Raw genomic sequence first — 24,660 nt, 5'->3', positions numbered from 1 at the left:
CACATCTTTGACTTTTATTCTCAGCAAGAGGTCAAAGCAGATAGCTTCTCTTTTGAAAAGGTGTCAGAGGCAGTTGTACTTGAAGCCTATATAGCTCCAAAGCCACTGGCTTTGACAATATTCCATCTAGATTCTTAAGAGATGCTGCTGAGGTTATCACCCAATGTATCACCCATATCATAAACATGTCTATTGAGCAAGGACATTTCCCCAATGATTTCAAGCTTGCTAGAGTAATTCCACTTTACAAGAAAGGGAGTAAATTAGACCATGGATACTATAGACCTGTTTCTATTCTGTGTAATCTGTCAAAGAAAATTGAAAAGCTTAATTTTGAACAGATTGACAAATATTTAGCATCACACAATCTACTCTGAGTTCCAGTCTGGCTTTCGTAAATCACATTCCACTGACACCTGTTTATTGTATCTAACTGACCACATTTGGAGGGAGGTAGATAAATGTCATTTTTGTGGTATGGTCATGTTAGACTTACAGAAGGCCTTTGATACCGTTGACCATGGCATTTTGGTACGCAAATTAAAAGCCATTGGTTTTAATGACTTAGCAGTCAGATGGGTGAGTTCTTATCTGAAGGATAGGAAGCAGGTGGTGGATATTGGAGGAACAATGTCTCAGCCACAATGTATGTAATGCGGGGTCCCTCAAGGGAGTGTCTTGGGTCCACTTTTTTTCCTTCTATATATAAATGACCTTAAGTCTGTATGTTCATGTGAACTTTTTTTAAAATTTATATACAGATGATTCTGCGTTATTGGTTTCACATAAAGATAAGAACATAGTTGAAAGAACTCTCACTGTAGAACTATCGAATGGCAGCAGGTGGATGTCAGACAATAGGCTATCGCTTCACTTAGGGAAAACGGAAGCCATACTGTTTGGGTCAAAAATAAAACTGAAAAGATCCCCTGGTTTTAGTTGGAGATAATGGGATTAATGTAAAAGACTCAGTTAGTTACCTTGGTTGTGTGCTGAACTGCCACTCGTCTGGAGTGGGCCAAGCGCAAAAGGTAACCAAAGGTAAATCAAAGAGTACGTTTCTTGGCCAGAATCTCAAGGTTTCTGGACAAGAAAGCGATGTTAACTCTGGCAAGTGCTCTAATTCAGCCTTATTCTGACTACGCATGTTGCTCTTGGTACAATGGTGTCTTAAAGCAGCTGAAACATAGGCTTCAGACTGCTCAAAATAAGGCTACAAGGCTTATTTTGAACCTCCCCATGAGATCTCATCTTGATACTTCTCATTCTGAGATTATTGGGTGGTTAAAAATAGATTCACCTGTGCATGGTACATAGGACTGTGCATGGGGCTGTCCCCAAATATTTGATCAATTATTTTAATAGAGTGAGAGATGTTCACAGCTACTCCACCAGGGAGTTAAGAGTTCTCCCTAGTTCTCTACCTCCTAGAGTTAAGAGTCATTTAGGTAAAGAGTCCTTTTTGTATGTAGCAACAAGCTTGTGGAACAGGTTACCAAGAAATCTAAAGACGATCAGCAGTTTAGGAGGTTTTAAGCAGGCACTGAATAAATGGCTCAGATGCCAATCTTAGTATAACAATTTTTCTTTTTACTGTTTTGTCTTGGATCTATTTAATATATATATATATATATATATATATGGATGTGATGATTGATGCTTGATTTGCTGCCACTTGCTCTGTATATTCTCCAATATTCTTCAAAAAGGTCTCTTCAATTTAGCAGATTAAAAATAAAATAATGTTTAGTCAAATTAAATAGTTAAAGCCTACTTGTAATGGAAGGTTTAGCCTCATTTGTCCTCATCTCGTATATAAGGGTGCTTTCACACTTGCTTTAAATTCCCCTGTTGGATTGTGTTCACATTATATTATTTGGGTCCGAACCGCAGTTCATTTGCGTCATTAAAGTAGCAGCTTTTTACCCCTGTTGCTTGGTAACGACGAGGCAGAAGGCGGCAAAATGCATAGGGTTGCTCGCATCACTTTTATATTTCGTTTTTTTTATCTTTGGTTTTGTTTTCAAAGCAGTCTCTATCTGGCGTGAATGTACTGCAAATAGTCTTACGAATGTGGGTGTCTATTTCTGCTAAGGGCGAGCATAAATGAGATATACATTCTCTCTGTTTGTAGTGCATCAGTCACGCTTCTAAGGAAAGTGAGTGAGATGCACACAAACACACAAGTTTTTTTTGTTGTTTTGTTTTTGACCGTAGGTGGACTGAGAAGTAAACTTCATAGAGTATTCCGAAATACTAAAGTGAGATTAAATACTTAAGTGATATTCCGATCTGAAGGGAGCGAACATGTTCAGTTCGAAAGGCATAGGGAATTAGGGAACATCGATACATCACTTCACAGGAAGTGGAGAGTGAAAATCAACCAACTGTTTTTGCTCCATTGTTAGGGTTTGTTCAGACTGGTGATCAGATCATGTGCTGAGCTGTTGAAACAGATTTTTTTAAACTGCTCTGCAATGGAGTTTATGTATGCATTTGAGCATTCATAAATATTTTATTATACAAACCATTCATAAATATTTTAGTTATGACGATGAATGGTACATGTGCGTATTCTATTTAATGAATAATTATGTAAACTAAGTGTTAAGGCAGCTGAGGCACTGTCATTTTTTATTTAACTTTAATTACCTCAGGAATGTTTCAATGCAGCATTGTACATTCGTGTAAAGTAGCTTTTTTGAAAGTTTGGATGAGCAAGGGCAAACTGCACAAGATAGAGTATCAAAGAGTACTGTTTTGCGCAAAAAGGTGCCATGCAAAATGTAACGAGTAATTGCACTACTCATCACAAATGTATTGAAGTAAAGAGTGTGTATATATACTTATTCAAAAATGTAGTCCAGTAGAGTAAGTTGATAATATCTTTGAATCGCAGTAAAACAACAAAGTAGCCAAAAAGATTCTCAAGTACAGTAACTAATTACATTTGTTCAAATACTTTACACCACTGGTATATTGATGCTCCGCGTGAAGCGAGGCGTACTCTGATTACATAAGGCGCGCTCCGTGCGTCTCTGTAGCAACAGTTAATTGGCACTCGAGCAGGTCCTCAGACATGGCACCTCTGCCCTACTGCTTTCAGCTAACATCAGCAGCTGACTGGCAGTCCTCAAGGCCTCTCTGTGCCATGCTGTTTGAGTGTTTTGAGTCAGGCTGCTTTCCTCTTCTGCTACTAATGAGGTTGTGGCCTTATTGACTGAGTCTTGAGGGAATTCTAAGCTTTGCTCAACTGACAGCAGTCCTTGTAGAGTTGTTTTTAAGATTCTGTCAACTATAACTCCACTATAAGTAAGCCCATTGGTAGGTTGATTTTGTAAAAGTAAAAAGTCTGTGGCGCTAAAACTAAATTTGCACACTGTAAAACAAAATACAACCTTATTTTGTAAATATACACAATAAAAAACATTACTAATAATTCAACCCACGTGTTGGTAAGTTACATATTGTTACATTAGTATAAGCAGAATTGGCAAAAATAATTGCATATATTATGGATTCCCTTTTTGACACTAATTCAATAGCTTTCTTCTTATTGGGCCACATACTTTGAAGGTCTATTAGCTGTTCAGACTAAAGAGTCCCAGTTCTAATTGGTTGATTTTTTTTTTTGTCCCAAGGTGAACGCTGGCAGTAAGGCAGAGATGGCCTGTCTTCAGCCCAGTGACATCATCATGGAGATTAATGGACTCAATACTGGCGAGATGCTGAATGTAGAGGCACAAAACAAAATCAAGAGCTGCACGACACAATTGCAACTGCTCGTAGAAAGGTATTTATTTATTTATTTATTTACATTTACATTTACATTTACATTTAGTCATTTAGCAGACGCCCTTATCCAAAGCGACTTACAAATTAGGACTAAGTTCAGCGAGTCATCATAAAGAGGCAAAAGCAACAACAACGCAGGAAGTGCTCAAAATACGAAGTTCTGGTATTATTCAGAGTAGCATAAGCCTGATAAGTGATGTTTCAAAGGGAAAGGATTTTTTTTTTATTTTTTTTATTTTTTTTTTTTTTAATTTTTTATTTTTTATAAGGTTAAGTGCTCACGGAAGAGATTGGTTTTCAGCTGTTTTTTGAATGTTGTCAGGGATTCTGCATTCCGGATGAGGGTGGGGAGAGCGTTCCACCAGCATGGAACTGTAAATGAGAATGTTCTGGAAAGTGATTTTGTGGCTTTCTGTGATGGAACCACGAGACGTCGCTCGTTGACCGATCGTAGGTGTCTGGTAGGGATGTAGACTCGTAGGAGTGAGTGAAAGTAGGAGGGAGCTGAGCCTGTGATAGTTCTGTAAGCAAGCGTCAGTGCCTTGAACTTGATGCGAGCAGCTAGAGGTAGCCAGTGCAGAGAGATGAACAGAGGAGTGACGTGGGCCCTCTTGGGCTCGTTGAAGACAAGACGAGCTGCAGCATTCTGGATCATCTGTAGGGGTTTGGTCGCACATGCTGGGAGTCCAGCCAGAAGGGCATTGCAGTAGTCAAGCCTAGAGATGACCAGGGCCTGGACGATAAGTTGTGTTGCATGCTCAGTTAGGAAAGGCCTGATCTTCCTGATGTTGTGCAGTGCAAACCTGCATGATCGAGCTGTCTTTGAAATGTGATCTGTGAAGGTCAGCTGGTCATCAAACGTTACTCCAAGATTTCTGACCGATCTTGATGGGGTGATTAATGATGACTCTAGCTGGATGGTGAAGTCGTGCTGTAGAGACGGATTGGCAGGGAGGACGAGAAGCTCAGTCTTTGCCAGGTTGAGCTGCAGGTGGTGTTCCTTCATCCATGTGGAGATGTCCGCCAGACAGCTTGAGACCCGTGCAGCTACTGTGGGATCATCTGGTTGAAAGGAGAGGAAGAGCTGTGTGTCATCAGCATAGCAGTGGTAGGAAAAACCGTGTGCCTGTATGATGTGTCCCAGTGATGTGGTGTAGATGGAGAAGAGGAGGGGACCAAGAACTGAACCCTGGGGAACCCCTGTGGTCAGCTGATGTGCTCTGGATACCTCGCCTCTCCATGCGACCTTGAAGGACCTACCTGTGAGATAGGACTCAAACCAGTGGAGTGAAGTTCCTGTGATGCCCAGTGATGAGAGGGTGGACAGAAGGATCTGATGATTCACCGTGTCGAAGGCAGCAGACAGATCCAGGAGAATGAGGACTGAAGATTTGGAAGCAGCTTTTGCGATCCGTAGGGCTTCTGTGACTGACAGTAATGCAGTCTCAGTTGAATGTCCTTTCTTGAAGCCAGATTGGTTGACATCCAGCTGGTTGTTTAGAGACAAGAAGGATGTTAGTTGGTTGAAGACAGCTCTTTCAAGTGTCTTCGCAATGAATGGTAGGAGAGAGATAGGTCTGTAATTCTCTACCAATGATGTGTTTAGCGTTGGTTTTTTGAGCAGTGGAGTAACCCGAGCCTGCTTGAATGCTGTAGGGAAGGTGCCAGTGTGGAGGGATGAGTTGATGATGTGTGTGAGTGATGGTAGAAGTGTGGGAGAGATGGCTTGTAGAAGGTGTGAGGGGATGGGGTCAAGCGTGCAGGTGGTAGGGTGACTGGAGAGGAGAAGTGTAGATACTTCTTCCTCGGTTAGCGAAGAAAAGGAGGACAGAGGGGTATTGGCTGTGGAAGGGGTCGGTCTGGGTTCCTGTGTGTGTGGAGCTGAGAACTGACTGCTGATAGCTGTTGTTTTGTTGGTGAAGAAGGTCGCAAAATCGTCAGCAGTTAAGGAGGAGGCGGGAGGTGGTGGAGGTGGACAGAGGAGAGAGTTGAATGTCTTGAAGAGTAATCGTGTGTTGGAGGAGCTGTTGATCTTGTTGTGGAAGTATGAAGATTTTGCAGCATGAACATCAACAGAAAAGGAGGAGAGGAGAGATTGATACATACTCAGGTCAGATGCGTCTTTTGATTTGTGCCATTTCCTCTCCGCTGCCCTGAGTTTGGTCCGGTGTTCCCGAAGAACCTCAGATAACCAGGGGTTAGAGGGAGTAGTGCGTGCTGGCCTGGAGGAGAGAGGGCAGATAATGTCTAGAGAAGAGATTAGAGTGGAGCATAAGGTGTCCGTTGCGGTATTCACATCCAGAGATGAGAATTGTGAGGGTGGGGGAAGAGAGGATGACACGGCAGAGGAGAGATGGGAGGGGGAAAGTGAGCGCAGGTTTCGTCTGAAAGTGACTGGTGGTGGGGGTGGGGGTGCAGGGGTAGAGAGTTGTAGACTGAAAGTAATGAGGAAATGATCTGAAACGTGGAGAGGTGTCACCAGGATGTTTTCTGTGGTGCAGTTGCGTGTGTAAACCAGGTCCAGTTGGTTGCCTGATTTGTGAGTAGCTGTGGTGATGAGTCGTTTGAGATCGAAAGAGGCTAGGAGAGAGGTGAAGTCTGTTGCATGTGGCTTTTCGAGATGAATGTTGAAGTCACCGAAGACTAGAAGTGGGGTGCCGTCCTCAGGGAAAGTGGACAGCAGCACATCCAGCTCATCTACAAAGTTACCCAGCTGACCTGGGGGGCGATAAATGACTACAATATGGATTTTAATGGGGGTTGTAAGTGTAATAGCATGATATTCAAATGAGTTGTTGTTGCATAGAGAAGAGAGCGTGGAGTATTTGCAATTGTTAGAAACGAGAAGCCCTGTACCCCCACCTCTCCCAGACTGGCGAGGGGAGTGGGAGAAGGAGAAATTGCTAGAGAGAGCAGCAGGGGTTGCTGAGTCTTCTGGACGAATCCAGGTCTCAGTCAGCCCCAAGATACTAAGAGTAGAATGAGATGCAAAGGCTGGAATGAAGTCAGCTTTATTGACTGCTGACTGACAATTCCATAGACCCACGGAAAGAGAGAGAGGAGTATGTGAGGATGTGGGGATGGGACGCAGATTGGCAGTATTGCGCTGCCTATTGCGCGTGATGAAAGGACGGTGCCGAGAGATAACAGGAATGTATTGAAAGCACATGTTGATTAAGGTGAACAATAAGGTAAGTAGAGGGAAGAGAAAGGGAAGAGGAGATACGTAAGTGCCTTTCTGGTGTCCTTGCTCGGTGGAGTCGCGCAGGTAGAGTCGCTGGTCTTTTCCCGAGTCGGTCTTCACACGAGGAGCCTGAACACGAGAGCTGAACGCTTCCGCTGACGCTTCCGCGACAGCGCGCAAATTACACAGATATACGGATAATGCTTTCACCGCTTGAGTGAGTACAGCTGTTTCGGTCGGGCAATTAAGTGTAAATAACGCGAAAATGTGGCAATTCCAACCTGCTAGGAGCAAAGGCTTAAGTGCAAATGTAACAATAATTTTAATTTTCACTCGCGGCTGTTGTTAATTGTGCCAACGCGTCTCTCTAAAATACAGGATTATGTGAAGTTAAAAATACAAAGTAACAATAGAATCGAAGATAGGCTTACCTTGACTAAAAACAACAATGAAATAACAGGGTGAACAGAGTATTCTGGCAAAAACACTTGCGCGTTCTAGCTGTGCCTCTAGTATGCTTGTCGCTGGTCCTGCTGGAATGATCTGAAATGTCTCTATTTAAAGCTATTCTTGCAGATGCTGTTTCGGTCGGGCAATTAAGTGTAAATAACGCGAAAATGTGGCAATTCCAACCTGCTAGGAGCAAAGGCTTAAGTGCAAATGTAACAATAATTTTAATTTTCACTCGCGGCTGTTGTTAATTGTGCCAACGCGTCTCTCTAAAATACAGGATTATGTGAAGTTAAAAATACAAAGTAACAATAGAATCGAAGATAGGCTTACCTTGACTAAAAACAACAATGAAATAACAGGGTGAACAGAGTATTCTGGCAAAAACACTTGCGCGTTCTAGCTGTGCCTCTAGTATGCTTGTCGCTGGTCCTGCTGGAATGATCTGAAATGTCTCTATTTAAAGCTATTCTTGCAGATGCTGTTTCGGTCGGGCAATTAAGTGTAAATAACGCGAAAATGTGGCAATTCCAACCTGCTAGGAGCAAAGGCTTAAGTGCAAATGTAACAATAATTTTAATTTTCACTCGCGGCTGTTGTTAATTGTGCCAACGCGTCTCTCTAAAATACAGGATTATGTGAAGTTAAAAATACAAAGTAACAATAGAATCGAAGATAGGCTTACCTTGACTAAAAACAACAAAAACAAAGCAATTTACATTGCTTTATTTACATTACTTTTCTTTCAATACTTTCTCAGGTGGTCAGTAATGGGTACAAGTGCATTAGTACTGGACTTAAATGACAGCGATGGTTGTATTTTGAAAAATCTAAATCTTTTCATTCAAAAGTGACTTCAGTTCGTTCAGCGGCCATATTGTCAATGCCTCCAGGCAGCTCTTTTGGGCATGCAAAACTCCTCTATACTTGTATTGTGGAATACTGAAGTCTCAAAAATGGCTTTCCAAACTCACATTTAAACAATGTTTTTATTAACTAATCGCACATTTTTCATGTGATTAATCGCACAGCAGTTCAAAGCACACTTTATTTGACCCTTGTAAACAGTGCTTTAAGATACTCTAACAGGTAGATATACAGAAATTGAATAATGAAACATCTTTACTGCACAAATTATAAATTGAGTATAGATTAATCCTTATTAAAGCTAGAAAAGTTATTCAGTCAAGAGCAGTGAGCTATTTTCTGTCTTTTGTTCTTTGATCAATATTAATTGACAGACAGCAGCAGGTTTATTTGGCTGCTGTCACTTTAACACCTCACGCCAGGGAACTGACATCCTATTTTCTCAACTCTTCATTTCTCAACGTTCATTTAACTTTATCTCATTTAAGACTGTGCTTACGAGGATAATGGAGAAAATGGGAATTTTGACACAGTTTTGTGTTTTTGTCCATTCAAGTGCGAAGGAGAACTCAATGCGGCAGTGGCACGCTATCTGAAGCGGTATTCTGTGTGTGAGTTTCGGGTGTTTGTTCACAGAAAGTCTCTTCACAGACAGCGCACCAGTACAGATTTTTGCATCTTAGTCTGCTTGATCATATACTGTAGTGCAGCCATATGATGGCAGAAAAAATTATTGCGAAAATTTTTTTTTTTAATTACACGTTAAACTGAACCAATCCCCCTTACCCCCCCCCCCCCACCCCATACCAAATTGACGTTAATTTTGACATCCCTAATTTTAATCAACAATAATATCTGACATGAATTTTCCAATAAATGTTATTTCTTAGAAAAAATTGTCTTCGGTGTCATTGTTATACAAAGAACAAGGCAAAGAGAATATCACTCACTTACTGTTCTTGACTAAATAACTTTTGTAACTTTAATAAGGATTAATCTATAATTGTTGTTTCTTTTGCTCAAATAGAGTTAAATCAGGTTGGTGCAGTTCGCATGTCCAGTCCCAAGCGCACATCTCAGGATACTGACTTTTCGATTGGCAACCAGAGCTTCTAATAGCAGCTGCAGTGCTGTTAAGACTTTACCAATTGGCTCTTTTATTTAGGAGGCAGGACTTATTCTGCTGTATTGCACTTTCTCCCATTTATAGTGATCCGTCTTGGTATATACACTGTCTTTGTCAAAATAGTTCAGTAACAACTGAATGTTTGAAGGAGCTAGAAATTTGTTCCATATGATTAAACTGCTCCTAAACACCAGTTCCATAAACACCCCCTAAAACACATTGGGGTCAGATGAACCCAAAGCCAGTCTAATTATGCAGGACTTTCTTAAGATCAATTAGTCGACTAGTTTTTCAGTAATCTTACTGACTTAGTTGAAGTCTGCAATTTTGCTCCTCTTTAGATGCCAGCACCAGTAAACAAAGTTCTGGCCTCAATTGTACCTTTGCTCTCTCACACACATGCACTTTGTCCATGTGAGTACATTTTTCCCTTCTGACCTCATGTCTCTGACCAGGCCAGAAACAACACTGGGCCGACAATGGCACTCTAGCTGTGTGTGTGTGTATCTCCTGTAGCCCACAGTATTGGAGGAAGAGGGTGTGTGTCTGCCCTCTAAGTTCAAATTAGTATACTTGGATACAGAGTTATGGAAGTTTCCTGCTCTACTTGTTCCTTTAGTTTTCTGAAAAAAACATCCTACCAAAAAACTTGCCTACATTATGTAACAGTGGAGGGACATTGACTCATGTCTTGAATTCAGTTTGAAGAATTTGAAGAATTGTTGGCATGAATGAGTTTCCTTAAGCTGTTTTTAAAGTGTTTCCTCTTGCATATCAGACTGCATCAAATCAGTTTATCAGCACACCTACTGAAACTCACACAAAACATAGGCCTGAACACCATTAAACCTTTTACTGCAAAAGCTACACTGTTTTGAAAGTATCTGAGCTACTTTCACACTACTGAAAAAATGTAGTTGGTATTGCTGTTAGAGTTGGTTTGTTACTCCCAACACTAGTCAGGAGGTCTTCATCTCTTTATTGTCACGAATAACTGGCTTTGCTTTGGGTTACAGAGTCTAGTATTAATGGCTCCTGTGCTAACTCTCCTGCTGGTGAAGACCCTTTGATGTCTGTCTCATGTGGTTTTACAGGGTTTTTTTTCTTTCCTTTTCTTATTTTATCTTACTTTTTTCTGTGGCATTCTTATGATTACTGATTAGATTCTATGTAATGATTTATTTCTAGTGAGTTGAAAATATGACCAGAATGCTGCAGTACATGTAGTGCATTAAGATGCTCTGATGCAACGCCTTCCAAAGAATAAATGTCTAGCAAGAAGTTGCTTCAGAAACCATGTTGCAATATGGAAGAATTTGCTAAGAATTTTGCTGGGAATTTATGCATGATACTGTATCAGCCATGCTGCTGTATTTGTCTTTCAAAGTGTAGATCTTTGCACAGGAGCATCAGAAGACAAACTGTTTTAGTCCTAGCAATATCATGCTAAACTTTAGTCTGAGGCTCATATGTTGACACTCAATCCTTGCTGAGGACTGAACAGGGCACACAAGTGAATGTCGTCAGTGTGAAAATGCCTTGCTGTTCCAACAGCATTTTCTCAAGTTCTTTGAGTGAGGTGTTGAGAATCGACCAGAGTGAAAGCAGTTGGAACAGGATTGTTATTTTCTGAGTTGTTCTTATGTCAACTCAACAGTATTGAGCTTTCACAGAATTATAGGGCTGGTATCGCTGTATGTATCTGTACAGTGTAGATTAGGGGTGTAATGTTTCAAATGACTCATGGTTCGGTTTTTATCACGGTTTTAGGGTCACAGTTTCAGTACTGTTAGGTTTGTGCCATGTCAAATAAAAATAATGAAAATAAAAACAAGTAATCAAACTACAAGTACAAACAGCACAAATAAATACAATAAAAAAAAAAGATACAAATAAAATAAACAGTGCTTTTCAGTGTTCAAGTGCAACTGTCTCTTCTCCGAATATCTCTTCTCCTGTCTCTGAAAATGTCTTTAGGACATATTATGCAAAATCACTTTTACATGGTGTTTGAACACAAATGTGTGTCGGCAGTGTGATTTTTTTTTTTTTTTTTTTTTTTTTTTTTTTTTAGTATAATACGCTGATTTCACGCAGCCGCCATTTTGAAGTGAGGCTCCGGTGGGAAGAACCCCGGAAGTAAAGATAAACAACAATGCCTTGGATTACCAACCTAAAGCTGCTGCCGCGATTTATTGGATGTTAATATTCAATATAGGATATGTATATAGTTCATTCCTGCTTCTTTTTTTACATTCTGAATTATATATAAAAAAATTATTTTATTTATAAATGAATTTCACTGTATATAGTCTAAAGTATGAAAGAAATGTATGTACATTTTTAGAATTGACACACCATCATTAAACACAACAATACGCCATCGCATTCACGACTCTCCTGTGATTAAAGGCGACACTTCCGGTTTTCTTCCCACCGGAGCCTCGCTTTCGATTTCAAAATAACGGCTGCGTGAAATCAGCGTATTGGGGTTGTTTATTAATGAAGCCTCAGCCTTCAAATAAAAACAAAAAATCTACAATGCCATAAAATACAAATAATGAAATGTCACTGTACTAATTTGTCCTTTTTAGGTATTAAAATGTAGGCTACCATTAAGGTACCAATATGGTACAAAAATGTACCTTTTAAAAAGGTACAGCCCCAGTGACAGCTTTCCTACCTTTTTTTTTCTGAGAGTGTATACAGTAACCCCAAATTACAAACTTGTAATTATAAAACATATAGTTACTATATACCAGAGTCCAACCTTTTTGTGTGCGAGGGCTACCTCAAGGGATAAAATAATCTAGAAGAATTTTTTTTTTTGTTATACTCCAATATTTATTATACATAACATGGTGAAGCTTTTTTACTTTTCACCATCATATGGGAAATAATCAAATATCTTGATATTCTGGTTCAGACTTACAAGCGTTAAAAAAAAAAAAAAAAAAAATTCCTGAAAAATTATGAAAATATTTATTGATTTTTTTGGGGGGATTTTCTATAAACCTATTGTATGTGTTATCAAAAACAGTAGCCCAAACATTAAATCAACAAAAAAATAAACTGCCATTACTTCTAAACAAAACATTACTGCATTAGGCTACATTTAATACATTCACACACCAGCATTTTTAATATGAATACAGGCACATTTCTGCCAAAAAAGTTTGTTTTACTAAAGTTAATTCATAAGTTTTGGTGTGAAATGTCTTCTAACTGGTTTGTTCTCGGAACAATGTTTCGCCTGTTTTTTTGTTTTTTTTTTGCGTCAATATGTTGAGAATATCAGCGCTGTTTCATCTGGCTTTTTACAAGCTTAAATCACATAGTCATTTGTGGGTTTATAATAGAGATAGAGAATTCTGCGCTGAATTGAAATGCTTCTCAGTGGATCGCGCAGCTCTGTGTAATAATGTTCGCGTGATCGAGATCAGCCCGCAAGCTGCTTTGGCCGCGATCGCTGTTTTTTGGGCCGAGCTGATAATGCGCTGCTCAGATCAAACAAGGTTTGTTCCGCTTTTTGAGCGTTTGCCATTTGATGTTTCTCATACGCAACGCAAATGACAGCGTATAATCAAAGAGAGTTGGGTAATTTTGTAGAGGCAAAAGTTCAAATTGAAACGTTTAGTTGAAAAGGTCGCAAAATTATACAATTTATTCGAAGTCTGGAACCCCGACGGCAAGTTGGGGCTATTTATAGAATGTGTTTAGCGGGCAACTCACAGGCACCACGTTGGAGAGCCACTGCTATTCAAATATAATGTAAGCAAATTTAAAAGTGCAGCCTTATAAAACTAACTTTCTGTCAGTGGCTATAGGCCGACTCTTCTTCCTCAGTTGTTGTTTTTTACACGTAGCATAAGTGATCGTATTAGTGCCCCTGCTGTTGGCTGTTCATATTGCTTTATTAGACTTTTTTTTTGTGCCGACGGCCGTTCTGGACTTTTCCAGAACGCACAGATTGTCAGTCCGTCCCTGGACACTAGTGTAGATTAGATAGACTGTGCTGTTATAATGGAAACCATTTAGTTTTGCAGTTTGATGTGCAGTCATGCGGAGACAGATTTGTGTGCATCAGCACAGTTCAGTATTTTACAAGAGCTTCAGTCATGTTTATACTGTATAACCGTACCGTTTTGAATCTCTTGTTTAAAAATACCACCACACGCATCAACAATATTTCTGCATTTAGATGCTTCCAAAGTTCAGCTACAGACCACCTCAGCTTTGAGCCAGAGACAGAAGAAACTGTGAAGGGGAAAACAGAATATCCAATAGGAGGAAAGAATAAATCAAAGGGAGTATGATGACATTAGGATGAAATGGAGTGAAACAAAGTAAGAGAGATAAAGCAATTGGAAGTAGAAGCAGCAAAAGGTAGAGGGAAATGTATGTGTCCGCCAGGGCTGTTCACGTCTTGTTTTTGCTGGCATCACTAGGAGGATGTTCTCCCTTAGCCTCGCAGTAAAACATCTCATTAACAGGAATGGAAACATTCCATTTCTTTAGTTCAGGATTAAATCTGACTGTTTAAAGCACTCTTAATGATGTGTGGTTTTCAGGAGTGTCAAGCATCTTCATTGGACCAAAGCTTTTAGTTTAGTTTGAAGCGGAAAAAGTTAACAAATAAACCAGATTTGTGGCCTGAGGGAATCCATTTTCTTAATTGATGAACTTTTACTTTTAAGTAACTGGCGGAGTAAAGGAATACAAGTGTTCACCAAGTGTTTATGTAGCAGAATTTTCAAGAAATAAAATGATACTTTCCCAAAACAGATCTTGGCTTCATGAGAAATAAAGCCTTCCTGGGTTTGACTGGTTTCTGAAGATGCAGAGCACCAGCTCTGAATCAGGCCCTTGTGTGGCATTCCTTGCTCATGAAGCTATAAAGCGCTTTCTGTAGCGAACATATGCCAGGGATTAATTTTAAGATAAATAAACGTTTTCAGACATGTGCTGCTTCCTCGTCACGAGTTCTGCTAATGTATTTAAACTCAGAGAAAGTCTGTCTTTTCTCTGTTGAATTTCATCAACTTGTGTTCACGCTCATTATCATTCTGCATTTTGTTAAATATACCAGTATCTGCACTTCCAGATGAGAAAGGAAATGTCACTACATTTAGTTCCTGAAGAAAGGCAGTGGGGATTCCAATGTGGTTCTTTCTGTCAGTCTGTGTCAGATTTACTTGGTAGCCGAATAAGTCTCAGGATAACATGAGATTTTCTTTCCTTTTGAAGGAAGTTTTAAGTTTATCCAGCTACTTTATCACAGGATCGTACTGTATCTAACTTATAAAATATGATTGCATCTCCTGGTTGTCAAATTTGTCCAGAAATGTAATCATAAAACTATGCTTAGAAAGTGACCCAGATTAACCGTGCACTAAAGTTACAGATTTTGGTTTTAAACACACTGATCCTTTTAATACTAAAATAAAATGCCTTGTATTAATGTTTGAATCTTTCCACACAGACCTGCTCCTCCTACTCCTGGTCAGACAAATGGAATCACAGAACAACTGGTTGGCCGCTTCCAGGTCAGTAAAAAAGCAAATATCAAAGGGTTTGTTTACCCAAAAATTTGAATTTTAAGAGGTGTGTGTGTCCATACAATGGAAGTCTAAGGGGACCAAACAAATTCAAATGGTTAAAAAGTCAGCATGTAAAATGTCAAATTTTGTGCCACATAAGCGGCAAAATTTCGCAGTGGGCTCTTATCAGTTTCTTTTCTTTAGCAATCTGGTGACTGTACACCATCCCTTAGCCTTGTCACGCCCCCCTTTTTATAACTCTGCATGCACCGCATAGTTTGGAACCACTGATTTATACAATATTATTTTACGGTTCAAAAGTTTTATTTTTTTTAAAGAAATTTTTGAATTAAATTGATCAAAAGTTACAGTAAATGTATCAAAAGTTACAGTAAAAACCATTTATAATATTGCACAAAAATTCTATTTTAAACAAATGCTGTTCTTTTGAACTTTCTATTAATCAAAGGATCCTGAAAAAAAGTATTACGGTTTCCACAGGAATATTAAGTAGCACAAATGTTTTCAACATTGATAAAAATAAAATAGTATGTTAGAGTGATTTTTGAAGGATCACTAAAGATTGGATTAATGTCTGCTAAAAAATTCAGCTTTGCCATCACAGGAATAAATTATGTAAAAAAATACAAATAAAAAAATTAAATAAAAAATTGTAGCTTTGGTGAGAACGGTAGTGTATACTATATTGAAGTAGCATATCCTTTTCTTTTTTCAAAATGTTGCTTTGAGTGCAAGAAGCAACCAAACAGCAGTCCATCGCTGCTACAGGCCTGTCGTGAGTGTGCTACTCTACTAAACCACTGACTCAAGGCTTAGTGTTTGGATCTCTCAGATTTGAAGCATGCCTGGCATCTATTAAGAGAAGGTGGATCACTATCTGCTCATCAAAGATTTATAGTTTGTCAGGTTGAGCTCAAATAAGACACTTTCTTTCTTTTTTTTTCAAGAATAATTTTTCCTTTTTGTACGGCAATAATTCTGCATGTCTGCATCTGTGACGTGAGAAAGGAACTTGGGAATGTTATAAATCAGACAGAGTTCCTGTCTTTTAAATGCTAAAGGGGCTGCTGACGGGGGTCTCTGTTGTAACGGATACTATGATCGGAAGGATTGGGAGACCCATACGTCTCGTAGTCCTTCCATACGACCATGAGAACTTGTGAAGAAAGAACATTGTGAAAGGCACACATGAGGGTTTAACAATAAGCAAGACCTGAAGGCCCAGGGCTAGAGATGGAATGGTCATAATAGTTGTCACCACATCATGTTCACATTTGATCAACATATCCCGTGTTTACCAGTCAAAACTATGTGATTCTAGGAGGAGGATCTGTTACTCTTACTGATGTGTTTTTTTCCCTTTGGATGTGCAGGAGGCTGTGCAGGTGAGTCGAGATGAGAACCAGAACTACAGAGAGTACACCATCTCCAGCCCAGCGTCTCTGTCTCCTGGCCCATATTCACCTGAGCCTCCATCCAGCCCCGACCGCAAAGGGGGCAGGATCACACCCACCAATAGGAGGTACAACTGAACAACTTTAGTAGAGTACTGAGGTTTGCTACTATAGTAGTAACACAATAAGATGGATTTACATTTATACAGGATTGCTTGCTGGCAGTGCTTTTACCAAACATTGTGTTTATATACTTGCATAGAGTTTTAGTATTGTACCTTGACCCACTAATGGACATTTAAATAAGCATGCTTTTTTCTCTTTGTGGTCCTTCAGTAGTATTGATAATGTAAAGGACAGCACTGTAGAAGCATGCATAATGCAGTAATGAAATGCGTAATGAAACATGCATAATGCAGACTCCATTAGGATTAATGTTCCATGAAGATTCTAGGGAATCATGTTCTAGAACTCGGCTGATGTTGTCATGACTGATGCTTTATACCGTGCTTTTAATGACTTAATTACTTCAAATGTTCAGCTGTACAAACAGAGAGAGTATTTCTGTAACAGAAATGTTTGCTAAGAAAATACAATCCATTAATTAAGAGTAGATTGGATGACTGAAATTAGTTGATATTGAGACTTTCAGCAAATGTTTTTTCTTCTTCTGTTGAAAACAGAGATATTTAGAAGAATGTATAAGGTGCTTTATTACATGCATTGAAAGTGGATTGTAACTACGGCTTTCAAGCTCCAGGAACACTAAAAAAGTGTGCCAAATGACTTGTGTGCTGTATTCCAAGTCTTCTGAAGGTATATGTTAAATTTGAGTGAGGGATTGACTAGAGGTCTGCACATGCTTTAAAATGAAGCCTGGACTCAGCCCGTAACCGAGATTGGTTAATCTGACTTGACCAATACAGTTACATTTAAAGCCCGACACAAACCCGCGTTTTCTCACAGAAAATATATTTTTGCATTAAGCTGTATTTTAGGATTGCTTGCACCGATCAGTAAACAAACACATCAAGTTTCATCAAGACACAGTCAGCACACTGCAGAAGAGAAAGCACATACTTGCCAATTATGAAACTTTGATGGATAAACAGGTGTAAAAGTGACACAAATTCCTCTCGAACTCACTTCAAAATACATTTTGTTGACAGCAACGGTAAAACAGCAGTTGTTTTTCCATCAACCCTTACAATATTTTCTCTTTAGTTACAGACCCGAAGCTATTTATGAAACATTAAACTGAAAATGGGCAAAATACTGAAATTGAAGTCATTATTGATTAAAGGCCCCGGTATACTTAGGAATCAAAGAACAAACTGGTCTGATGTCATTTCGAACAAAATCAGTCCAAAACAGTTCGTTTGTAGTTTTTCTAGAGTTCGAAACTGCCTGCCAAAGCACAGTTTCCAGAAAAGTTCCCTATCGCTGGTAAACACCTTCAAACTACCATTGGTCTGTGATTACGTAACGGGTACAGTTGGTGTGCTCTGGGGCTCCGAATTTGACGTGGAAATCTTCTCTGGTTTAATTCTCCTGTTCAGTCCATCAAGGTCAGATGTGATTAAAAACATGAACACACTGGAGAGCTGCTCTATAGTTTTAATTCTAATTCTGTAATTCTTTTTTTTTTTAATGTTTAATACTATAAAGCTGCTATCGTGGTAACAATAACATGACTTGACTGGATAGTGCCGAATTGCAGAGCTGGTGCAAACATATCGCCACGATCAGATGCTTTCTTAACAGTTGTTTTCTCACTGCTGTGATTATTTTTTATTTTGTTTTATTTTTGTTGTTGTTTGTTTTGTTACTGAGAGGAAAGTGCGCCGCACATATTATCTAAATGTTGGTCCGCAGCATCAGGATATTTGCTAACAGTGTACCGCTGCTCGGTTATTTTTATCCTAAAGAGAAGAGAGAAAAATAACTTTGCAGTGAGTATAGTGAGATTTAATAATATTGCCTCTGACAACCTCTGTCATCATTCTCTTCCATTGTATGGAAAAGAGCAGCTTGGACATTCTCCGTCATACGGGTTTGGACTGGTATGAGGGCATGCAATTTGCTATTTTCATTTTTGGGTGAACAAAATAGATGCAGTTTTAAATACAACTGACAAAGGGAACTTTATGATTGGAGCATAAAGTTATTCTACATGAGACATGTTAAGACTCCTCTGCTTCCTCAAGAAGTTGATTGTGGAGATTTTTTTTAGTTGTTTTTACCAGGTTTCCAGTAGAGTCAGAACATGGTTGATGAATGGGTCATAGCTCAGTGCTTGACTGCAGGTGAAATGTTCGCTTGTCTGTTTCCTGAAGCCCCCACCACACACACACACACGCGCGCGCGCGCGCACACACACACACACACACACACACACACACACTTCTTTTACCTGTTCTTCTCAGACTTAACACTGTAAATGTCTGACCCCTGACAGACTGCAGCACATTCCACATGTCACTGCTGATGAAGCTCATTTAATTAGATTTAGCGATGGATTATGAACTAGATTAATGAATTTTGGATTAAGCAGGCAAATGCATTACAGCACAGCATGGTGTTGAGACAATAACTTGTTGCTTTTGATATCGTCCAGCCAATAAGATCATTGTTGTACATTACAAATAACGCTGTATGTTTTTATTTTTTTATTTTTTTATTCTATCATTTCAAGGCTAAAGGGATAGTCACTCATTCTGTCATTTGCTCACCCTCGTGATGCTCTTTTAAGTGTGTATTACTTATTTTCTTCTGTGTAACACAAAAGGTACATTTTACTTAATGTACTTAATTTACAAATGCACTGATACTAGAGCAGGCTCCAAAATTAGAAAAAAGTATGACTAAAGTAATATTTATGACAAATGAGCTTGATGATTTCATACTCTTATTATTAGCAATGTTGAAAATGGCTGTGCCTGCATTTTTTTTATTTTTTTTATTCTTAAATGAATAGAAATAAAATAAATTCACGCATTTGAAATAGAAATATTTTGTAACATTATTAGTGTCTTTTGGTCAATTTAATACATTGCTAAATAGAATATAATGTTTCTGAATAAAAAAATATTAGAATTAAGAAAAAAAAAAAATTATATATATATCTTTGACCCCAAACTTTTGAATGGTTGTGTATATTATACAATAATTATGGTAGAGGTAAGTGCCTGTGACTCATGATTTTTCTCTAACACGTCTGTGTAGTTTCACATTCTTGTTTGCTTCTCTTGAGTTTCTTGGTCCAGTTTCTGCCTTCTGAATTGTTTAAAAAACTTAAACTATATGGCTCAAGTTCATGTAACTGCAACCAATTTCATGTCAACTGTAGTTTGCTTCAAAGTGTTCTTGAATTCAACACCAGTTCAGAAATGCCCCATGTTCTTTGTAGGGTATACTTTTGCTAAATTCTGTTTGTTTTTCAGCCTGCAGCTCTATTCCTGGTCCTCAGAAGAGAAGAACGTACAGAGTCACAGACTGTCCCGACCCCTCTCTCAGGTACAATCACTCTCTGAACTCTTTTATATAAACCCCAAGAACAAATTAACTGACAAATTAACCAATAATGTTTCCATGAAATGGTTTGACAAGTATTCTTTTGTGTTGATGTATGTTCTATTGAAACAGAAAGTCAGGGCAGGACATTCTGAAGGGCTTGTTCTTTTTTTAAATAGCCGGTAGCCTTCACACAAGTGAGGAGAGATCTGGAGCACTGATTGCAGGATGTCTTAGATTGTGAAAAACTGAGGGTTCTGCTTGTACCAGTTTCAATCAGACGTAAAAAAGACAACAACACAGTGACCTACACAAACATAACACATATACATTTAGGAGGATGTGACATTCTCATTTAGAAGACTATTTTATTGGACAAAATGTGCATATACACTTATGAACAAGATGAGTCATCAATATATTTTCTAGGATTATACATGTTTAATATAAACGCATATATTTTGCAGTTCGTATTCAATTATACTACTACTCGTGAATCAGTACATATACGTTGTCAGAAACGAGCAAGTGAAGTTGGTGAGATGAGGTCTGATTAGTCTCAATGTTGATGGGATCTGCGGCGGAAAATTGATGTTAGTTCTGCCTAATGCTTCTGAGGGGCTTCCATGTGTGTTCGTAGTACATGGTACATTGAGTCTTCTCACGGAATAGGATTGCTTTGCTCTGCTCCTGAAATGTGGCCCATAAATCCCTTTAGTCGCTGCCTATATATGACTTCATGGGAAAAGCAGGGTTTCAGTGGTACAATTTAACTGGGATGCCTCTTCACAACAAGCTCCAGGATCGCACACTCAGGAAATGAGATTACGATTTCCATCCGTAAAAAACGTTTGCAATAAAAGGGTTAGCATTTCCAATATTTTCATAGGGGGCGGTGAGTACATAAACTCAAAAAGGTCACCTCACTATGCTGATGTTCATGGGAGCGCAACCTGGAAATGTTTAATCTAGAACATCATTGAAACAATGTGGTTGACCTTTCTTGTAGCTTCTTTTAACCTCAGGTTTATTAGCATCATACGTAGTGCAGTGCTCATGAGATCTTTATTGTACTTATTAGTGCTGCTCCACTATTCTCTGTTACACTGATTCTGTAGCATCTTGCGGGATATATAAAAAATGGGATGGTAGAACGGGCAATAATCTGAAAGCGTTCCAGAGCCTGTCCCAAAAACTGAAATTGAGTAAATAAAGTTTGTGGGAAAGTTATTGCGAGATATGTTAGCTATTTAGTAAAAGGCTCAGTCCCACAGATGTTTCTACAAGGCAGATGTCAGAGCAGGAAAAAACAGCCAGGACCTTTGATGGTTGAAGACATTCCAGTCATTTTATCATTGCTGTAGATGTTAAATAAACACACATTCATGACACAGCTTATTAAACTCAAAAACATCCCAATTCCCCTGTCAGAAATGTTTGGTCCTTCTAAAGATGACCGTTTGAATGCTTCTAAACGAAACTCATGGGAGGTCTGGGAGAAGCCAGCATGATGATAGTGACACTGAGCACTGGCCTTTGTCAACAAAACTTCTCAATATAGATGCGTTATGCTGTGAAAATATCCATGCAAAACTAGGCAGGGAGAAAGAATGAGAATTAAAGGAATAGTATGTCCAAAAATGCTAAAGTTGTAATTTACCTGTTCTCATGTAGTTCAGAGGGGATTGCTATCTCATTTGGACTTATACAGTCCTGCATGCGTGTGTTGCCAAGATGTCTAATCTATGAGTTTTCATCTGGACTCAAGACACTCAACAGATTTAGCAGTGTAGACATAACATGGAGACACCATTGCAATTGAAGTGGACCAAAAAAGAGATTTGTTCATTTTAAGGTCCAGGTACATGTGAACAGTGAGTCCAAGATCCAATTTTTTTATGACAAGTCAATACAGCTAATTCGAGTCTGAGTCCAGGACGAAACTCCTGAAAATATGGTCTTGGACTCAGATTTGAGATGGACTTAAGTCTGACGATGCTTCCCAAATGGCATATCCGCCATGTTGTCATTGTAACCTACTGCGTCAGTTGTGTCGCTTTACCGCCATTCACAAATCCACTCCTGTGACCTAATGGGATATTTAAGTGTCCATTGAAAGCACACTTCAGAATCTCGACAGAAGTAGTAAGCCATCCAGGTACTTCTGTTTTCTAACTGTATTTGGACATTTACTCTGTTGGCGTACTGTTTTGCGCATACTGTACTGTTTGGCAAGTATTAGATTTTGGATGCAGAGTTGTCTTGTCTGAACTTGTGTACTACAACACTGAATGCAAGGAGAACTGGTATGTTTTGATTTGGTAGGCGTGAACACCTGTAAAGAGTAACTTTTTTTTTTTGTTGATTTTGAAAAAAGGCATTTCTTTTTTATTTAGCTTTTGCACATCTTATTTCAATTTCGTTTTTTTTATTCTATTTTTCCTGGATTTTTAGACATCAGCAATATGAGAGGTTTATCATATTACAATTCAAACCACATTATATGACAAAATAATTGCAATAGGATTTTTGTTGGCACAATAGCGCAGCCCTAATCATACATTCTCTCACAGACATCCCACCAGTGGACATGTGCTTACTGGGAGAGTGTGGTGTAGACGGAGCCTTAACCATCATGTTCAAGACACCCTACTTGCATGCCACTGTTGAAGTATGAAATATCTCAGCTATTATTTTGACCCACAGACATCCAAACTTTGGGCCTCCCAATAAATCTAAGCCAGCCATCCAGTTAACCCTACTAATTTACTGCCGAAACAAATCCAGTCCAAATTAGGGTCGTCACCTTCTGCATGAGCAGAAGCCCTCAATCTCTCTCTGCACAATCAAAACATCTTTCTCATTCTTCTTTCTCATGCTCTCTCATAACATGTATGATACAGGGTACAGCAGCATCTGTTGTTTAGATTGTTTTGCTATAGAGTGGGCCGTTTTAGTGGAGGGATGAAAGGCCAGAGTTAGCCATGCCAAACAATGGATAAGATGTTTAAGGGAAATTCTGTATTAAATGATGCTGAAAGGCAGGAACAAGGAAGCAGCCAATGAGGTGTAGCAGCAGGGTTGATTTGCTGCCACGTCTGTGGTCAGATACACTGGACACACAAACATGCACATAAACAGTCGGTTTGCTCTTTACTATCAGTGGGCTCAGAGTCTTTTAAGTTTCTTCTGTCGTGAAGGTCTGTTGTGGGGGACTCTAGTATAATTGTGGTATTTGTTAGATCCCAAAAGGCACTTTGATGCCAGAGAGGGTTAGGATCTTTGCCTTACATATTTCTACTGGAATTTTAAGATCTGTTCAAGCTCTCTCCTCGTTTTTCATCCTCAGACTGGAATCCCTTCAGTCCTACTCCTTCCTCTCTTCTTCTTCAGGGAAAACTTGCATTCTTCTAGTCTTGGGTTGCTCCAGCATTTAACACTGAGAGTCTTGGCATAATGTCTGTGTAAGGATGTGCTTTGAGTGTGTGGGTGTGTGTGGTGATCTTTTCGACATCTTACACACATTATTTTGAAATTGTGTGGCATGATTGGTGCAAAGAGTTCCTTCGTTTTGTGTGGTTTGGCTGTAGAAATGAATGGAAAGCACATTGTGCACCAAATGAGTTTTCTTTCTCTGTACTTACAAGTACATGTTTTTAGCAGCATAGGAGGCGTTTCCTTCAAGGAGGCAAAAAAATTTGGATGAGAAAATCCAAATTGCAAAATGAAAACACAAATATTACAAAATGTGATATTAAAAAGTGTATAAATCACATTTATTTGTGATTTATACACAGTCCAGATGTGTTACAGTCCAGCTACCTTTCTGTGAAAAAAGTTAGCTATACTATGAGCTAATAACAACAAATACACTGAAGCTACTGTATTTAAAGGAGCTGTATGTAATAAATGTATTTCAATTAATCATAAAATGGCCCTGATATGTCACTAGACATTAATAAATCATGTTCATTTCAAATACTTATATCACTGACAACAGTAGTCCGGCCAGGATATTGTCATTTTAAAAGTGAAGTTGCAGCCCTCAACTGATGTTGATGTTGTCATCTTGTGTTTTGGCCTGATGCTCCACCCTCCACCTATCTACCAATCACGAAGTCAGTAGTGTTTCGGCATCTGGGTTGCCAGCTCTGCTCTAGTTACCACAGCTATGTAGCAGCCTACGTTCCTGCTGGATCCTGCATCCTAACTGGCAACCTCGAGTCAGGGGGGAGGGGGAGGGGATACACCGCTCTACAGTAATTTGAAAGTGATTGCAGTACCAGTTTTGGCTACAATCTTACATACGGCTCCTTTAAGCACATTAAATTGAAATTATGAAATTGTTGTATGCTACCTTTGAGCAGTCTGTGTGATTGAACATGCCATATCAGATGCAGCTTCTGTACGTCCTTTGCAGTGTAAAGATGACTTTTGGACATCATTTTATTGGCAACAATCTATAGTGTTCTGATTGATTGAGTTAATTCATTAAATACCATAATTTAATTATAAGACAAGGTGGATATATTAAATAAGGAAATTCAAAAAATTGCCCCTGTAAATCAAATATTGCCCCTTGATGGAAAAGTTCATTTCTGACCTTGCCACCATCTATTGGTCACTTAGTTAATCTTTAAAAAACAAATGTTTTCTGTACTTTTTTTGTCACTTTGAAAAACATTGATTTTAGGTTTTAAACAACTTAAATACTGTCACGCTACTGAAATACTTGGTAGCGTCTCCACTTTTAGTTACTCCACAACACTG

General features: G+C 38.9%; 1 protein-coding gene across 2 annotated transcripts in view; it reads left to right on the top strand.

Moving 5' to 3' along the window:
• pdlim2 (PDZ and LIM domain 2 (mystique)) overlaps positions 1-24,660 on the top strand; it is a 74,355-nt gene that overhangs the window by 24,250 nt on the left and 25,445 nt on the right. For both annotated transcript variants that reach the window (XM_082187774.1, XM_082187775.1), the window contains exons 3-6: positions 3,642-3,793; positions 14,905-14,968; positions 16,357-16,505; positions 19,821-19,893. In XM_082187774.1, coding sequence (XP_082043900.1) covers positions 3,642-3,793; positions 14,905-14,968; positions 16,357-16,505; positions 19,821-19,893 — 438 coding nt within the window. The remainder of the gene's footprint in view (positions 1-3,641; positions 3,794-14,904; positions 14,969-16,356; positions 16,506-19,820; positions 19,894-24,660) is intronic.

The sequence above is a fragment of the Leuciscus leuciscus genome, assembly GCF_965113295.1.
Source record: "Leuciscus leuciscus genome assembly, chromosome: 13".
NCBI lineage: Eukaryota > Metazoa > Chordata > Actinopteri > Cypriniformes > Leuciscidae > Leuciscus > Leuciscus leuciscus.
The sequence above is the reverse complement of the archived record's forward strand: the minus strand, read 5'-3'. Positions and strand labels throughout refer to the sequence as shown.